The following is a 20,427-nucleotide window of genomic DNA, read 5'->3' on the forward strand; positions in this document are numbered from 1 at the left end:
TATGCCATATTATAATTTTTAATATAATATGGCCAGAAATGCATTATTACTAAATTTAATTTCCTCAATTTATACTTTACCATCACAGAATCTCCTATAAATTGTAACATGAGATTTTCATCCTTAACAATTATCTCAAAAATGGCTTAGAATTCTACCAGTCTACTAATCTTTTCTGTCTTGGAGCTTCAGACAAAACACGTAACGGTTTGTGCTTCTGTAATTTCAAAGTCTTAACATTCTAGCTATATTATTCCTCTGGACCAAAAGTCATTTTACCAGTGTTATCTAAGTTGATCCCTCTATTGCCCATCTAGCTGCTAAAACCTAAGTTTCACTTTATAACATTAATATCTATTTTGCAGGAATTTTTAAAATAATTATCAACTAGTGTTCAAACCCTCTGGTCTATCAGCACCTTCCTATTTGCACTAAAATTAGTGTGTAATTGAACATCTCTTAAGATGCATTATATACTACTAACCTACCCAATAAAAATACAGTAAACATCAGTGATGGGACTGAAATCACAGTAAAATAAAGCAAGCTTATAGTCTCTTCAAGAGACTAGACTGAATGATGTCATTCTTGATTGCCTAAAATATATACTCAATATTTCATTATTTCATACTTGCAACTCTTTCCTATACTACTGATCAACTACCCATTCAAGAATAAACGTAGTATTTTTTATATGTACCTATTAAGAACAAAATCATTTCCTATTTTTCTACAAGGCTGACATATTTGCCCACTGATAGAACACGGGCATTTGCCCACACTTAATGCCCCACTACTGATTAAAAAAAAAAAAATAGGAAAAAAAAGTTCTTACCAACAATTCCACTGGTTATCGTCCCCAGCGAACCCCACCTAGCAAGTCGACATCATGACATGTCAGGTCAGGGCAGCCTCAACCTCGCTTCCCTGATAGTCAGGTGATAAAAGGAAGGAGTTAAAACAGGGAAAGAACACTTGCAGATTTCTGGATAACATCTGAAAATGATTAAAAACAAAAGCAAAACAAAACCAGAGCTTCTGGTAACCTCTAAATATGTATATACACACACACATACATATGTATGTAAAAAGAAAAAGTACTTTTTTCAGGAAAACCACCAATAACTATGTCAAATTAAACATTTATTATTAAATTACTAATCAATATGAAGTTAAATATGCATACTTTTAAAGCTTGGTGCTTGCGTTTCAAAATTAAGACCTAATCAAGAAACTTGTAGTGTAAATGTAAACATGACTGTTCAATGGATTTGTTATTCTGGATTCTCCAGTCATCCAATCCATGGTCTGAAGCAGAGTAACCCCACCCCTAAGTTAACAGAAGCTCCCATTCTTAGAGAAACATAAAACACACTTAGAAATCCAGTGCATTCTTTCTATAAGGCTTTTTCTGAGCTGCTCACTTAAGAAACTCCACACACTCAAGGACAACACAAACAGGAAGTACAGTTGGTCGCCTTCAACACCAGATAACTCAGAATAGAAATGTTCTCTTCAAAAAATCAAAACAGCAAAATTTAGAATTAGGAGTACTTCTAATTGACAATAGCCTTATAGTAAGTATTTACTGGAAGGGTTTGGTTTTACAAATAATATACAATTAATAAAACATAGGTATGATTATATTCAAATGGGCAGGAGGCAAATGATGTAATGAGTTTCAAGAATCGTAATATATGGCTTTATGCTAGGAGTGGAATTTTATGTCCTTTCTCTTTTGGAACTTAAAATACATAATTTATTTTTATGCAATCTGACCTTTATAAAAAGAGGGTTTATCATCTAAATCAGTTTTCAAAATCAAATGAGAAAAATTATCTACTACTAACAGAAAGCATTGGGCTTTCTTATGCAGAATTAATCCCAATAACTGAGAAAACTCGAAAGCAATTACTAAATTCTTTTGTTTAAAAAAAAAACTACATAACCATTACTTTTGATCATATAAAGCTAAATTTATTAAAAATGTGGCAACTTTTTAACTTTCACTTTTAAAAAATTAAAACACCTTCATATAATACATACATTTAAGCAACTGCTATAAATGAGTGATCAAATGAAAATTAGTGCTTCATTAAGGGGAATATTTGTCATTAAGAGTCTACTTCAATGTTATTTCCCAACACACAATTTATTTAAATAGGCACATAAATAATGCTGAACCAATAAGATTGGGAAACCAGAAAAAGAAAGACAGAAGTGGAAACCAAATCCATCGGAACTCAATTCACGCTTAATATCTTTTTTTTTTTAAGCATACTATAAATCTGGAATAAAGACTTCCCTCAACTGATATTTTTCAAGTTTATTTTTTATACTTTGAGATTTCTGTGAAAAGCTGAGCTCTCATTTTCTCTAAGTGCTGCTACTGCAGTAATTTATAAACATTAAAAAGGAAAAGTTATGAAGTTTTAATGAGCTATGTTTTTGGTGAAATAAATCAGAAAATCTATAAAAGCAAGTATTAGTGGGGTACCTCTGCAATATATCTTTAATTAGCAAGAGGGACAGTCAAAATGTAATTTGCAATTTTTAAAAGGAAAAAATTCTGATATGAAACTCAATTTACATTCTTATGTTTTTACAAGGGATTATATTTTAGGGTGGGTGGGAGAAGCATAATAAGCTACTTTTTAGAATCATCTATTTCCATTCCTAATTTTCTTCATGACAATTCTGTAGCTTTTAATGTCTAAGTTTTAATAAATATAAACAATTCACTTGTAATTTTCTTTCCAAAAAATCAATGTTATTTAAGTATCATTTAGATTTACAGTTACACCTTCAAACTGCATGTTCAAGAAAGTTTAAAAGCAGCATTTAAACAATGTTTGGTGTCTTTACTTATAGACATGGGCATAAGAAAAACAATAAACTGAATCCTTACCACATAAATACCCATGTTAACTTGCAACTACAACAGACCCATTTGCATTAGCTTCCAAAAATATAAGGCCTGTTTTATTACTATATGATGCAGTGAGTACAACTGAAATTGAAATGAACTATATTGTATATCATAAGCAAATACTTTCTTATTGAAAATGAAGTCATAAAAGCCCAAATTTGATGTAATCAAGCTCCTAAGGAATTTGCTACCACAGAAGACACCAAAAAGGAACAAACACAAAATAATGGTGTGTCTACTTTAAGCATTCCCCAATGGCTTTTACTTTCACCATTATAAAGACATTTTGAAGTAAGCTAGGAACAAAATGGAAGGGAAAACTAGATAGTAATTTGAAAACGATCTAGACTATTTTGCACTGCAGTTTAGCTTCTTTTGTTCCTTTCCTTCTCAAACAAGAAAGCTACTAAAATAAATCAGAATTTAGATTTTATGTTCTGGCCAACCAAAAACTTAGCCATTAGGGATAGTAAAAATATAATAAAAAGACATGTTACCAGAAAGTCTATTAGAATATTTTAAGCCTCTCTTAGAAGGCATGTATCTCAAAGCAAATTTACACAGCAAAAGGTAATTGTATTTCTAAACCAGTAGCCACAACAACATATGCTAACACAAGCTCGGTCCACAGTGTAACTGGCCACTACAGTACTAAGAGTTTTCCCAATATGTATCTTTGCTTATCCAGCAAATAACGTCTCCAGCCACAGATTATCCATTATACAATGAATGAGGGTCAAAATAGATTGCAGACTGCTTCCCAGGCCCATTTTAAACACAAATTATCCAGTGCTTGCAGTGCTTGAACATGTTTTCTTTTTAAATAATAAAATTTCAAAATTAATAAACTATGAGAAAACACCAATCAATGAAGTGCTACTTGAATTTAGACTATTCCTCAGTCTGATATCCATGGTACATGTTGGAACAGACAAGAAATTTTGCATGAATTTGATCACTCACATAGGCAGTTAATACTTTGAAAACAATATTCCTTGCAGGATTACAAGTAAAATAATGTTTTAGGACACAATTGAATTTGAAATAGGTAATGTTTTCAATAGATTTTTGAGTTTTATTGAAATCTTACATGAACAAGAAATTGGAAATACAATCACATCAAAGAACAAATTGTCACGGCTTTGACGTTTAAGCCAAACAAATTTTGTAGGGCAGATTTCAAAAAGGTGTGAAGTTATAACAATTTAAAAACACAGTTAACCTACTTCTAGGAATGCAAAACATACAATCATAGGTTATTTCCAATACAAGAAAACTTAAATTTGTTTGCTTTAATTTCTTAAAACTACTAAGACAAAGCACTGGCTTGTATTTTTATTTACAGCATACTCCAGACTCCTAGGTAATCTATCCCAAATCCAAAAAAATGAAACTGTCCAAAACCAAAGGTTCTGCAAAAGCATGATTTACCAGCTTGTTTGGAAGCTAAAATGAAGCCTGAAACAATAAAAGCATTGTAACCCCCAGAATAAGGGAACTCTGCAAGCCCAATAATGTCCAAGAGCATTTATGAAAAGAGGAAAAATAAAAAGACTTGAATATATACACAATAGTGATTTCTTCAGCCCAATACAAATGGCAGCGAATTGCTACTTAAAGATGAACCAGTTAAGCCATTTTTTTTTTTTTGAAGAATGTAGATCTAGTGCCAATCGGTTCTTGCCATATCATTTTCAAACCCTCACTTGTCTATTTCCACTGTTGCCCATAAGTATCCTGATAAAATTCCTGGTTGTCATTATTGTAACCATAGTTACCAGAATAGTCACCACCTTGCTGAAGCGGCTGCTGAGCGATGGGTTGGGAACCCCAGTTCTGTTGGTTGTTGGTCTGACGACGCTTGGAATCAGGCTGGTTGTACCCGTCTGCCTTTCTCTTGCCTCCTACATTGCCCCCACGATTGCCCCGAGCTCCACGGGAACCACGGCCTCTCTGCTGTTGTGCAGGACCCCCTCTGCCACCCCTAGAGCCTCGTGGTGGTCCCAAAGGTGCCCCCCTCTGTGAATAGCCAGCTCTACCTCTTGGAGGTGGTGCTCCCCGCCCTCTTGGTGGTGGTGGAGCACCTCGCCCTCCCCTTCCTCCTCCTCTTCCTCTTACTGCATAGCCATCATCATAGCCGTAGTAGGGATCTTCATAGCCTCCACGATAGTCGTGATAATCGTAACCATAGTAATCATCATAGTAATCTTCATAGCCATAGTAATCTGGAGGGTAGCCGTATCCACCTCTCCCCCCACCACGACCTCGGCCTCTAATTGGAGGTGGCATTCGAGGAGGAGGGTGATAGTAATAATCTTCATACCTAGCAATGGAAGGGAAAAAAGAACTCAGATTAGCTTCTTTCAAGTTTCTTCTTCACCTGATCTCTACTGCCATGCTCTTCCTTGTGTGAAGACGCATCTACTGAAATGCAGACTCACGCGGAGCTTCTGGAGGCCTGTCTAGCGGCTTGGCGCTCTTTCCTTTTCTTGTCTGGTGGCTTGGCTAAGACTATTTCTATTTCTTCCCCTTCTATTTCTTTGCCATTCATTTCATCCATAGCCTAAACAAAATTAGAGAAATGAGTACACAAAGTAAATTTTAAAATATAACATAAGTAATAAATAAGTAATAAGTCAATTTAAGATACTATTTACTTTGAAGTTACTTAAAATTCTTCATTTTTATTTTATCCTGAAAATGAGAGACCTTCCATTGGTTGATTCAGTCCCCAAATGCCCATCACAAGCCAGGATAAAACAGGTGCCTGGAATGCAATCTGATTCTCCCATGCAGGTATTCCCAATCATTTTTTAATTCACAAAGGATGAATATGGCCAGAAGGTAAAGTTTCCCTGAACCATAACTTGTTTTATGTAAACTGCATCCAGAACAAAACTTATTAACCTTCGTATAAAAATTTTTTTAATTTATGTTTATTTATCTGAAGGGGAGACAGAGTTTCATCCATCTGCTGGTTAACTCCTCACATGCTGGAAGCAGTTGGTACCAGGTTAGGCCAGAGCCAGAAGACCAGAATTCAATCCAGGCCTCCCATACGATGACAGGAACCAAACTTTCCACGACGGCCCACTGCCTCCCATGATGCATGTTCACAGAGGCAGAATCAGGAGTGGGGCCAGGATGAGAAACAAGATGCAGGACCCCACGTGGTATCCTAACCACTCAGCAAAATACCTGTCCTCTTCCATTATAGTAAAAAAGATCAAAGAGTTGCCTGTTGCTCTCCCTTAATTTTAAATAACTAACTCTTTAAACCTTAGTCAAACCAAAGACACCAACTTAACACTATGGAAAAATGTCTGTACTAACACAAATCAGACAAACAATTTCAACCTCTCAGGAAATTTTTTCTGTGAGACAGAAGCAAAACATGGTAGCCCCAACCTCTTTTCTGCCAAGCTCATTTTTATTGAAGTTGCGCTAACACAGGATCTGACTTCAAACAAAAAACTAATAATCCAAAAAAAATTTTTAACTTCTCAAGATTCAAATTAAACACAAGGCATTCAACAGATCTTACGTTGTTCTATCATCAACCTCTGCCATACTCCAAGATTCAGGTACTCAGTCACAAAACATTAACTCATCACCATGTTTTTGCCTACTGATACAAAATGCCCCCTCTCTGGGCATACGTAGATAAAATCTATCAAGCTTATTAGGTGATTTACAAGCTAGTACTCCTTTAGACTTCAATATTCCCCTTGTAGCACTTCAGCTTTGGACTGCTGTTAAAGCAACTGAACAAGTCTACAAAAGCTTTCAGGTATAAACAAAGAATGGAAAGCTATCCTCTGTTTTGCCAGACAGAACTGACGATCAACTCTTGAATTAGAAATCTTCTAATTTCATTAGTTTATGTGAGAAATCATACTAATTCATTTTTTTCCCTTACTTAAGATTTATCTGAAAAAGTAACACAGTGAAGAGAGAGAAAGACAAAGAAACAGATGCTCTAATCGCGGGTTCATCCCACAAATGACTGCAACGGCCAGGGCTGGTCTAGCTAGAGCTTCATTTGGTCTCACGTACGGGTCATTTTTTGATGCCTTCCTGGGCAACATTCACAGGAAGCCAGAATGAAAACGGAGCAGCTGGGACTTAAACCAGTGCTCTGCTAAAGAATGCAGGCATTGCAGGCAGCAGCTCAATCAGCAAAACACTGGCATTATCCTGCTACTTCTTCAATGTGATCAAAATGAGTATTTAGAAAGTACTATATAAATTTTTCAGTTCTACAACACCAGAAATTTCAGAAGTCAAATGTTTAATTTTGGACTAAACTGTGAATTTTATTATCCATATTACCTCACTAATTGGTTCTCATCAGTAAGCGAATTCTACCCTAATGAAAGCTATTACAAAGTATTATTTCTTGGGTAAGAAATAAAACAAAAAAAACCCTGAGACTGAAACTGGCAGCATTCTTCTGACTGAACTTGAAGGAAAAAAAAAAAAAAAAAAAATCAGACCTGAATCACCAAGTGTTTTAGACCCATCTTCCTAACTACCTAAAAAAGATTTTGTTACTGGTTTATCTTCCTTTCTCCCCAAGGAAGCATGAACAAGGAAAAGAATATGGAAATTCTGTTAAACATGGTGCTAGTTACTATCACGAAAAAGCAGCAGAACTTTTCAATTTTCTAAACTATGATAAAGAAATAAACCAATCATTATATATAATAGTTTCTCTTCACTATTATTGAAATAAAAAAACCACAGCTGACACTAAAGGCAGAACAGGTACTGCAGCTTAGTGGGGTAGGTTAAAGTGCCTCTTGAAGACAGATGCATCCCACATTTCCAAGCCTGGTGGCTCTCTTCTAACGCAGCTTCCTGCTGACATATGCTAGCAGGCAGGACATGACAGGTCAAGTGCTGGGCGCATGACCATCCACACTGGGGACTGCAACGGAGTTCCTAGTTCTTGGTCTAAGCCTGGCCCAGCCTTGGCTGTTGCAGGCATTTGGAGAGTCACCCAGCAGTCTTCCTTCTGAGTAGATGAATAATTAATAATAATAATAATAATAATAATAATCATAGACTGAAGATAAAAATATGAAAAGCCAACCAAACCTTCAAAATACATCTACAGAGCCCGGTGCAGCAGCTTAGTGGCTAAAACATTCGCCTTGCATGCGCTGGGATCCTCTGCCCAGTTGTTCCATTTCCCTTCTGGCTCTCTACCTGTGGCCTGGGAAAACAGTAGAGGATGACCCAAAGCCTCGGAACCCTGCACCCACGTGTGGGAGACCCAGAAGAGGCTTCTGGCTTCTGGCTTCATATCGGCTCAACTCTGGCCATTGCAGCCACTTAGGGAGTGAACCAGCAGATAGAGGATCATTCTTCCTATATATCCCTCTCTCTGCAAATTTGAATTTCCATTAAAAAAAAATCTACAAAATCTGATACTATACCATAGGTAAACCCGCCCATACTATTGGGTTTTTTTCATTGGTCTACAGAGCTAAAGTAAACAAAGTAATAATGTATTTGCTACCTATTCAGTATTTATAGCAGCTAATTATTATATCTCATATCTATGACATACTATCAAATGTTACGCTTATACAAACAATAGCTTAAAAATAACTTACTTGAAACTACAGATGCAGGAATAATCTGGCATTGAAATACAGTCTATACTACTGCTTTACAGAGATTATTAAAAACAAAGTTTCAAAGTTTAATACAAGCCAAAACCAATTTTGTTTTTGAAGATACTTTATGTGTTTATAAATTTTAACAGCAAAACTCAAATATCAAGAAGTAAAAAAATTTCCAAATTTCTACCTTAACAGCTGCTCCTCTGTCTTCAAAATGGACAAACGCATAATCTTTCAACTTCTTTACTCTTTCAAGTTTTCCAAATTCAGAAAATGACTTTTCCAGGATTTCTTCTGTCACGGTTGTAGCCAAATTTCTCACAAACAAAACCTTCACCTAACAGCAACAAATACACAAAATTGGCACCAGCTACTGAACTGTATTTAGTCTTCAAGCACTTCAAGCACTTCCTGTCTTCAGGGCACAGGATTCTCCAAAAAATTAGTGCTATAGTATCATTATAAGAAGTATAAGAAACTGTCAAGAAAACCACTGGCATTAGGTACTAATTTACAGAATTTGTTGGGTCTTACCTTCTATCCATACCATTATAGCACTTAACATTAGGAACAGAACCTTCAAGAAATCAACACATAATTGCTGCTAAGCTAATGCACACATTTAACATGATCATCTAAGTTCCCTCCTCAGTGAGTTTTCCAGCTTTTCCTCTATAGAACTGGATAATTATCTAAGATTCACATGAAATAAACAAGAATAGCCAAGACAAAACCACATGAAAAATCTAGAACCTAACCCTATGAGATGTAAACTTAAATGTTTACACAATTTAGTTACTATTGCACTTATCAGAAAAAAAAGGTGAAAAGTTGGTCTCACACTTTATCATGATAAACTTGAGGCAGATTAAAACTGTAAATGGTGAGAGAGATGGGGACTGTGAAATAAGTCTGATATCTTCATGTAACACTAGTATGGGGACGGTCTTCTGACTTAAAATCTAGAAATCATATCAAAGAACAATGCATTCAACTACTAAAAATAAATGCCTTCTATATGACGAAAAATGCCCCAATTAGTGTCAGAAGAAAAATGACCTCTATCACAGAGATAATCATTTCTGTCAAAGACCAGAAAATAAGAATGAGCCCAATCAATGGAAAGAGAAACAGGCAGAAATCATGAATCCATGGTTTGAACCTAAAACATGACAAACTCAAGCTCTTACATGGTAAGAGAAACCAATCTTAACACACTGAGATACCATTTGTTACTAGATCAGCAAACTGCAGAGTGCAGCCCTACAATATTTTGCCAAGGCTGAGGAAACAGTCCCCCTGCATTTGGCTGGTAAAAGATCACACCATATTCCTTAGAGGTTATTATTATCTTTAATAATTACAGATGCATTTACAATTTGGACTGCAATTCTACCCCTAACATCAGTCATCTGATATGGAAACTATTGTTAGCAACAACAATAAGACAGGCAAGACACACCTAGCAGGTCTGCACACAATATAGCACACCTACAGAGAATATTATGCAGCCACGGAAATCAGGTTGAGCTCTATGCACTGATATAGAGAAACTGCCAAGAAACACTATTGGTAAGACACTCTGCTTCCCCATTCTCACGTTCCCGAAACGGGGATACAAATTTATAGTCAATATGTTAACTAAGCATTGTTTCACACTGCCAGCAGTATTTTATAATATATATATATATATATACACACACACACATACATATTTACTTATTTGAGGGGTCAGTACCATGGCTCAACAGGCTAATCTTCCACCTTTAAGCAGCAGTATCCCATATTGGCACTTGTTTGTGTCCCAGATGCTCCACTTCCCATCCAGCTCCCTGCTTATGGTCCGGGAAGGCAATGGAGGATGGCTCAAGGCCTTGGACCCCTGACCTACAGAGGAGACCCAGAATAATCCTGGCTCCCAGTTTCAAATCGCTCAGTTCTGACTGCTGTAGACATTTGAGGAGTAAACCAGCGGATGGAAGATCTTTGTCTCTCCTTCTCTCCTTAAATCTGCTTTTCTGACAAAAATAAATAAATCTTTTAAAAAAGAGAAAAAAATATATATATTCACTGAAATTCAGAGCTACACAGATATTGAAACAGAGGGAAAGATAGATATCTCCCATCCTCGGTTTCACTCCCCAGATGGCTACAGTGGCTGGAGCTGGGCCAGGCCAAAACCAGGAGCCACAGTTTCTTTCAGCTGTCCCATATGGGTGGCAAAGATCACAGAGTTGGGCCATCTTTGGTTGCCTTTCCTAGACCATTAGCAGTGAGCTGAATTAGAAGTGGAGCAACTGGGACATGTACCAGTGCCCACATGGGATGCTGGTGTGACAGCAAACAGCTTTACCCACTACACAATACCAAACTTGAGCATTTTATAATTTTTAACGGCACATAAAATAATGCCATAGTTCCTCAGGAATGATGAAACAGAATGACAAATCAATCAAATAGATATGAGTGAATATAGTGAGCTACCCTACAACCATCCTTGGAGGATTCAAGTAAGATAATCCATACTCATACTTGCCTACAGAAATAACAAAAGGACAAGCCAGAGACTACTACACCTGGACCGAAGCATAGGAGAAGTGGGGACTCCATAGTGTAAACTTTTCTGTATAATTTCTGATTTTTGAACTAAAGATATTACTTACTACAAGAAAAAAGAAATCCATACAGCGAACACACTGTAGCCTCAGACTAAATGCTATATGATAATCAAAATATTTTAGAGACAAAATATTTTAGAGACTCAAGGGGAGCAGGGATTAATACTTACTTAATTACCTTTACACTCCTTCCCTTTTTTCTAAACACTGTCATATTGGGGAGCGTTCTAGCCCCAACATTAGCCCTCCAACACCGGCTTGTTACTTTTAATAACCTCATGATGCAGTTTTTATTCTTTTATGTGAAGAAATCACAACTTACTATATAAAAATTACTTGATGGAATTTTGTTTATATTTTATAGGAAGACTCCTTTAGGCTCTTAGTTTCTTAATCATTAGAAAACTAACCCAAACTACAAAACAATCTTCAATTAATTGTTACTAAGAGTGAACAGAGGATAAACTTTTTTTTTCAATTAGAAAATAAAGGAGTCAAGATTATTTGATCCCAAATTTGGAGGCGTCCTTTTCATTTTGAAATATTTCCAATTCAGGAAGACAAATAGTAGTATAAAATCTTGAGGTTTTCTACCTCCAAAAATGAGATAAGATAAAACCACAGGAAAGACCACCAACAATAAATAAAAAGTATTGGTACACGAATTCCTAGCTATATTTTAGTTTTCCTGGTTTTATTTCTCTCTTTTAATGTGTAATATATCTAAGCTGCAATTTCTGCTTTTTTTAAGCACAAAAAGCAACAATATCACACTTAGTTTCTACAGACAGACTCAAAGTTGTAGTGGATCTTAACATTTATTTCATTAAAAATGATATCAAAGTTGTGTAACTGTCCAAAGTCAGTTGTCCAAGTTGTAGTAGCAGGCGATATTAAGACCAAGTTAATAAAACACAGAAATAAAAATTAGGAATACATTCTCAACTTTTCCTAGTCATTTATCCTTTCAAACACCAAGATAAAAGATACAGCTGAGAAGACCTTCTGAGAGCCTCTCTGGTTCATTCTCAATGGATGTTTTTCCTACATAATTCAAAGACGTTTTTGCCTACAAAGACTATATCATACTACTAATTAACCAGAATTCATCTCCAAACTAGTGACAGTTGGACTCCTCAAAAACTAGAAAAAAAAAAAAAAAAAAGCCAAAGGAAAGAAATCTCAATCAATAATTCAACCAGTTTTTATAGCCATTAAGAGTTGATGCCTCGGAGGGGCAGAGCTGGCGGGGGGGTTAAGGGGCTGGTCCCCTCGCTGGACAACCACTCCCACTGGAGAGTGTTGGCTGGGATAGAGACAGACACGACTAAGCAAGGCTACAACACCTGTGCGCTGCATGTGGAATAGATCAGGGCCACAGCATCAGCTGGCAGAAGCTGGCACTGGGGACTAATTCTGTCGAGTCAAATCACAGGACCACCTAAAGAGTGCATAAACCGGGACAGAGAGACCTGGGAGGGAAAAAGTGGGTTCCCCCTTCTTGGGTCACTATTCCCGTGGGAGGGCATGAAAACTAGGACGGGGGCTGGGATGGCTAGACAGAGGCACTCAACAACATCTGTGAGGGCTGGATGGTTGAGTCGATTAGATGGAACTAAGCTTTAATACCCATTGACAAGTACCAGAGCCAAATGGGATGGGGGACAGACTGGTCTTCTGCTACACAAATTGGCAAACCAGGGTAGGGGGCAGGCTTGGTGGGGGTTATTGTGGGTCGCCCCGACTAGGCTGCAGCTCCCACTGGTTGATGTAAGGGCCGAACCAGACTGGACTGCAACACCCATTGGTTCCAGTGCAACTCGGGACTGAAAACAGAACCAACACAGCAATTGCAACCACCAGCTGATCAGGGTGATGGACTGTGCCGGGCCCTGTGCTTGCTAGAACATACAAGAATCTGGTCTGGGAATACCTCAAAGTATCTTTGGAGATCTCCCCACTTGAACTGCTGGACTCAGAATTCTAACCAAGAAAAGACAGAAGACAGAATAGGACAATCATTCATCTCAGCTACATGTTGGCAGCGAAATATGGGACAAATGGAGACTTCATGATGGACCATATCAATCAGTGGACCACCTCATCGAGCGAAACTGGCAGTGACTCATAACTGGAGAACTATTAACTCCACTTGAGCACATATCTCAGAGCATGCCCCACATCCGGGACTTGGGGTGGGCGGGAAACCGGGTGGGGCTTCTCCCTCAATATCCCCTTTTACCTCAGATACATGATGGAAACAATATGGACATAATAGCATTGCCCACCTCCCTATCCCCCTGAACCTTTTTTTTTTTTTCTTTTTCTTGATTTTCCTTCAACTATAGTTAACTATGTAAAGATTGTCAACAACAATACAATAAAATGGATTATAAAAAAAAAAAAAAAAAAAAAAAAAAAAAAAGAGTTGATGCCTCCCTGAAAAGGGAGGAGACAGTTGAAACTGAAATAGTTAAAACTCCATGTAAGCAGGACAGATTTCAACCTACATGTCCCTCCCCAGAATCCTCGAAGTATCCAAAAGAAAGCCTAAAAACCCAGCATGAGGGCACCACCAGCTGCCAGGCGAGCATCCTGGCAACACAAGCACAGTGTGTTGAAAGGAATGGAGGGTTCATCAACAGGACCTGCCACGAAGATTCTACTGTCAATGGACAAACACAATTCTTTGTCTTTCTTCACAGGGACTACAAAAGAAGCTGACCATTAAAAAAAAAAAAAAAGCTTAAAAATGAAAAGAAAAATTAGGTATAAACCTAAATAAAAGGTAATTGACATCATGTGATAAAAGTTATAGTGCAGTCACTGATTGAGACTACAATCTGTAAACTCCAAAACATTATCTCTTTACTCTGCAAGTATCCACCAACACTATGGGGATAAAGAAAATATTCATTGTATATGAAATACTCAAGGGAAGACACACCATTTCCTCTTACACATTTAATCTCTACGAAAAGGGATGACTAATGGAAATTCATGAACACCAAGGCAGCCTGTAGCCTCCGAGTTAAATCAGTCCTTGCCTAAACTGCTACAGTTAATAAATTCGTATTTATCATAAAACTCAAAATATCTAAGCTTTACTCTGAGTACAAAATTGAAATAATCTCCCTACTCCCACCCCAACCCAGTGTATTTACCTTAGCCATGACTTCTGGGTCTGGTTCTTCCACGGGGTCAGCCCATTCAACTGTAACTACATTTCCCCATACTTTTACTTTTCCACTCATCAGCCGGCGTCTGGCTTGTGCTGCTGACTTGTGATCCTCATATTCAAGGAAGCAGAACCCCCGATTCTTCTTTTTGTCATCGGGTTGATGATAGAGAATAACGTCCACCAAACCCTCTGTTAAACCAACAGCCAGATATATAAGCCAAAAGCATCCACCACACATCTAAGGCAGACCTAAATCCACTTGTCAACAAGCAAAACTAAGGCAAAAATCAAAGAAACCTTAAAACAAGTCACTAGTTAGCGAATAGACCATTAGGTCAACAGAATCAGATATGGAGTGTGGGACAGAAGTTTAACTTTCTCTTTTAATTTTAGAATTCTTGTGGTATACCACATTAACAGGTTTAATCACATTGATACTTAATATTCCACAATTTTTTAGAGTATTTTAGATAACTTAGCCTCATAATTTTAGTATTATGAAAGATCTTAAAAACCAAATTTAACAGAAACCCAGGACAACTAATTTTCAGCAGCTAATCATGGACAAATATCCTAGACCTACTGCTGCTGTTTTTGCCAGGAATGAAGATGGTCCCAAACTACTGGTATCCCTCTGGTATCAGTCCTGTGCCCTAGCCTCTTTATACATGTTTTTCCTAGGTAATATCATTCAGATGTGCTTTCAGAGACCACATATATCATTATAATGCTAGCTTTTATTTCTAGTCCAGACTTTACCAATATACATGTCTGTTGCTTAACATGTCCCCTTAGGACATTTCAAACTTAACACATCCCACACTACACCACCTTGTCCCAAACCTTTCCTTCCTAGACTTCCCTAATAAACAGTGCCATCCTCTTAATTCTTAAACCAAAAACTAATGAGGAATCTTTGATTTCTTCCCTTGCTGTATCTTTCCTACCACTTCCAAACTCATCTACTTCTTTTGATCTCCGCTGCGAAAACCCTTCTCCAGTCTTCTGATCTACAGACAGCCTCAACTAATTTATCAGTTTCTCCTCTTGACTCTTTCTCCAAACTCTCACATAGCAATAATAACATTCTGCAAACACCAAACAGATGTTATTTCCTGACTGAGCCTTCAAATGCCTTTCCCACCATCTATATAATAAAGTCTGATCTTTTTATATGGACTACAAAAGTCCTGCCTTTTTCATCTCATGCAATTCTACTCCTAATTTTGGCTCTTAACAATAGCTTTCTTTCAGTAATGTTAATATTCTGAGTTCTTTCTTGTCTTGGACACTTGGCATATGCTGTGCTCTGAGACTGGAGCTCCATTTGCTATTGGTATGCTACATCTTCTTAGACCTTGGTTGAAACATCACCTCATCAAAAAAAAAAAAAAAAAAAAAAAGGAAAGAAACATCACCTCATCGGGTGGGGCTTCTCCCTTTGTTTCTCCCCTGACACCAGATAAAGGGGAAAAAATTGATATTAGTGTGGAAACAATGGTCTTACCCACTTTCCTATAGCCCTTGACCCTCTGTACCCTAATCAACTAAGTAAGATTATAAAAAACAGGGCCCAGCGGCGTGGCCTAGCAGCTAAAGTCCTCGCCTTGAAAGCCCCGGGATCCCTTATAGGCATCAGTTCTAATCCCAGCAGCTCCACTTCCCACCCAGCTCCCTGCTTGTGGCCTGGGAAAGCAGTCAAGGACGGCACAAAGCCTTGGAACCCTGCACCCGCGTAGCAGACCGGGAAGAGGTTCCTGGTTCCTGGCTTCGGATCAGCGCAGCACCGGCCGTTGCACTCACTTGGGGAGTGAAACATCGGACAGATCTTCCTCTCTGTCTCTCCTCCTCTCTGTATATCTGACTTTGTAATAAAAAAACAAATAAATCTTAAAAAAAAGATTATAATAAATAAATAAATAAAATAGAATAGGTTAGGTGACAATGCTGGCACATTGGTATGGATAACAAAGATTTGACATTTTCCAGGCCCAGGATACCTACCAGCTATTAATTACTTTTCTCCTAGCAGTATAACACTTGGCTAGGTATTATGCAATGCCCACAGATGGGAGGAAAGGTTTTATGCTCTCATTAATTGGTTATGATATTTTGTTTATGATCTGTCATAGGTCATCATTTCCAAAATTATATAGGAAATCCAGTGAAGAAACATGAAACTAATCTTTTTACTAATTAAATTACATGACAACACGTATTCCTGAATTATTTTAGGGCAGCAAAACTGTAGAAGTGCTATATCACGGCCAAGTAACAATATAAATGAGATGTAAACCTTAATTGTATTAATTTACTGAGATTTTGGAGCTATTCTTAACAATAGCTGGGAATTACTTTATCCTAACAAAACAGCCAGCAAATTAAATAAATTTTATTTGTATGTTCAGAGTAATAATTTATTTAGTACTGCTATTGGGCTTAGTCTACTCCACCATAATGAATTAAGTAAGAAACCCATCTTACTTTAGATGATTTTTGTTTCCTTGAATTTATATGCCTAACATATAAGTTAGAGTTGTTAAAAAGTAAGTTTTAGTTTCAATTTAAAAATAAATACATAGGGCCCAGCGGCGTGGCCTAGCGGCTAAAGTCCTCGCCTTGAACGCCCCGGGATCCCATATGGGCGCCGGTTCTAATCCCAGCAGCTCCACTTCCCATCCAGCTCCCTGCTTGTGGCCTGGGAAAGCAGTTGAGGACGACCCAATGCATTGGGACACTGTACCCGCGTGGGAGACCTGGAAGAGGTTCCAGGTTCCCAGCTTCGGATCAGCGCGCATTGGCCCGTTGCGGCTCACTTGGGGAGTGAATCATCGGATGGAAGATCTTCCTCTCTGTCTCTCCTCCTCTGTGTATATCTGGCTGTAATAAAATGAATAAATCTTTAAAAAAAAAAAAAAACATAAATAAAAAGAAATATCGCCTCATCAGAAAACCAAAGGTAATAGCTATTCTCTAGTTAAATATCCTGTATTTATGCTTTATATGGAATATGTAAAGATTTCTTTGATTTTGGGTTTTTTTTTTTATTTATTTATTTTATTACAAAGTCAGATATACAGAGAGAAGAGACAGGAAGATCTTCCATCTGATGATTCATTCCCCAAGTGAGCTGCAACAGGCCGGTACGCGCCAATCCGAAGCCGGGAACCTGGAACCTCTTCCGGGTCTCCCACGCGAGTGCAGGGTCCCAATGCACTGGGCCGTCCTCAACTGCTTTCCCAGGTCACAAGCAGGGAGCTGGATGGGAAGTGGAGCTGCCGGGATTAGAACCGGCGCCCATATGGGATCCTGGGGCATTCAAGGCGAGGACTTTAGCCGCTAGGCCACGCCGCTGGGCCTGATTTTGGGGTTTTATGTCCTTTCCTAGGACATAGGTTCTGTGAGGACAGGTAGATCTTTTATTCATTCCTTCCCACTCAGCCCATGACACAATGCCAGTGCTTACTTAATATAGGCATTTTAACACTCGATGGAGGAATACATAAATGAATATAAAGTCAGGAAAGAGCTGGTAGATAATAAAAAAAGTGATGAGCTCAAAGAATCCTGACAGTAGCTGTATCTGATTAACAAAATTATAATAAGTAGTGGCAACTGCTATGAAGTGTGATACTAAATTAAGATTTCAGAGTCAGCAGAACTTTTGATGACAAGATCCAGAATGTGACCTGGATACCACGGAGTTGAGAAAACAGACTGCAGACAAGGCAGTCACAGAACTAGGCGTCTAGTGCCTTGGTCGTTTCATTCACATGGATGCTAAAAGTCCTAATCAGTCCATTCAGGAAGAGAAAGAAGTAAGCCTGAAGCAAATTTCAGATTAAGCCTAAAACTAGGAAAACAGATGACGGCTTCAACAAAGGACAAAGGATATATGTCTGCATGACAAAAATATAAAGGAATAGTTTTTAGGGCCCGGCGGCATGGCCTAGCAGCTAAAGTCCTCGCCTTGAAAGCCCCGGGATCCCATATGGGCGCCGGTTCTAATCCCGGCAGCTCCACTTCCCATCCAGCTCCCTGCTTGTGGCCTGGGAAAGCAGTGGAGGATGGTTCAATGCATTGGGACCCTGCACTTGCGTGGGAGACCTGGAAGAGGTTCCAGGTTCCCAGCTTTGGATCGGCAGAGCACCGGCCGTAGCAACTCACTTGGGGAGTGAATCATCGGACGGAAGATCTTCCTCGCTGTCTCTCCTCCTCTCTGTATATCTGACTTTGTAATAAAATAAATAAATCTAAAAAAAAAAAAAGGAATAGTTTTTAGAACGGTAGGTAGTAGTCTAAAATGGTATCTTAAAGTCACAGGTAGCATTAACTGTTCTCAATCAGCATTCTTTAAAATGAAATGGAATACAAAACAGAATAAAGGTGTTTTGGTACACTATTTTTCATACATAATTGTATACAGGCCTGAGTAATGTATTTCTCAATCAATTCCATGGATTTTAAGTTGGAACATATTAAACCTATGATCTAGACAAGTGAACAGAAAAAGCCCTGAAGTGCATCTTCGGGGGAAAGAAGTCTTTACTTCAGCGCCATCAAGCAAAGCCAGGGTTCAAAGAAAACAAAGCCGTGAAGGGTACACTAAGAACATGAGGAGACAGGGAGCTTGGTCCAGACCACCTCAATGCAGGAAGCAATTACACACAGGACAGTTATGTCTCTTTTCTTTTTGTAAAAGTATCTGTAAATCTGTCTACAGTATTAACAATTTTCCAGAGTTAATTTCTAAATACATTTTTGTTTTACCTGTGACTTTACTGAATTCTTCCAGGATGTTTTCCTTAGTCTTATTCTTCGGAATGGATCCAACAAAAAGTCTGTTGTTTGCTACAGAAATGCACACTCCAAGGTGTTTACCAGGGCGAATTTCATAGCTGTCACACTGCAAGGAAGAACAAAGCCAGAGACCCCCCAAACCACCCCAAACTCAGAACAAGCTGATCTTACTCTAAAGAATCCAACAATCTGAAGTCAAGCACTGCCTGCTTCACGAACTCACCAAGTTCCCTCAAATGCGCCCTTATATCAACAGATGTTTTAAATTTCACTAATATGGTTTCTTCTTTTAGTCTGCTTTTGCTAATTTTCACTACTCCTTTATACAAAAAAAGAACTCATTTTCTTTCAAAAAGTTTTGTTTTACAGTTCAGCTGTTATCTTTCTGAAAATTCTTTACCAGAGTTCAGAGAAAGTACCTGAGACTGTTCATTTGGGGTCCTTGGGGATGAAATCAGATACAAATCATGGTCAAAAATCACAATATATTGAGTGAAACTATGTCTCATTAACGCAAACAGAAGAATTTCACATTCCTCACAGAACACAAAATTATAAACATACAGATTTAAATTGTCAATCAAAAAGTAATACTTAGAAGTCACTATAGTTATTTGTCTTAACCGTATCCACTGGGGATATGATCTAATAAAAGATATGATCATAAAAAAATTAAAGCTTTCAATATATTTGTAAAAGCAAAGTTTTGGTAACTCCTTAATTTTAAATAAACAAGTTTGAAGGCAAAAATACCTAGTAAAAACTAAAATCTGGGTAAACACAGGAGGGAAGTACCTCAGAGCCCACCACTGAGACCAAAGCCTTGGTAAAGGAGTCTACCTACTCTAGAAGGGCTGGAATTACATTAAGTGAGCCATTGGATGCCTGGCAAGAATATGCCAAAAAAAAAAGAAGAAGATACTGTTATTTTAAGATACTGAGATAGCTGTATCTTACTATATACAATGAGCACAAAATTTATAGAAATTTTCACTACTACTTCTACTACTCTGTCATAAGTACAAAATGGTAAAAAAAATTCTGGAGACAAGAAATTGCTAGAAGATTGGCTATGAAACAGTAGAGAGAAATATAAAGAGAGGACCTAGAAGAATGGCTATGAACAATCAAAGAGAAAGAATAAAGTCAGAGGAGATTCAATGGTTTGGAAATAGCAAAAGAAAGAATTAGAAAATAAAGCAAATGTATGCTTAGGCCTGGACAAAAAAAGAAAAGATTATTATTGAGTATATGAATTGAGTCCAAAGT

General features: G+C 37.7%; 1 protein-coding gene and 1 long non-coding RNA gene across 3 annotated transcripts in view; both read right to left on the minus strand.

Moving 5' to 3' along the window:
* Positions 1–3,962: 3,962 nt before the first annotated feature.
* The window catches only part of HNRNPR (heterogeneous nuclear ribonucleoprotein R), a 36,342-nt gene continuing 19,877 nt past the window's right edge, over positions 3,963–20,427 (minus strand). For both annotated transcript variants that reach the window (XM_004592272.4, XM_004592268.4), the window contains 5 exons: positions 19,129–19,264; positions 14,342–14,547; positions 8,747–8,896; positions 5,371–5,492; positions 3,963–5,252 (listed from right to left, as the gene is read on the minus strand). In XM_004592272.4, the coding sequence (XP_004592329.2) occupies positions 4,640–5,252; positions 5,371–5,492; positions 8,747–8,896; positions 14,342–14,547; positions 19,129–19,264 (1,227 nt within the window). In that variant the 3' untranslated portion in view covers positions 3,963–4,639. The remainder of the gene's footprint in view (positions 5,253–5,370; positions 5,493–8,746; positions 8,897–14,341; positions 14,548–19,128; positions 19,265–20,427) is intronic.
* LOC131482450 (uncharacterized) lies at positions 14,652–15,820 on the minus strand. Its single transcript, XR_009247008.1, has 2 exons — positions 15,777–15,820; positions 14,652–15,732 (listed from the first exon to the last, which is right to left on the minus strand). It is a non-coding gene; the product is annotated as an uncharacterized LOC131482450 (long non-coding RNA).

Source organism: Ochotona princeps, chromosome 2 (assembly GCF_030435755.1).
Source record: "Ochotona princeps isolate mOchPri1 chromosome 2, mOchPri1.hap1, whole genome shotgun sequence".
Classification (NCBI taxonomy): domain Eukaryota; kingdom Metazoa; phylum Chordata; class Mammalia; order Lagomorpha; family Ochotonidae; genus Ochotona; species Ochotona princeps.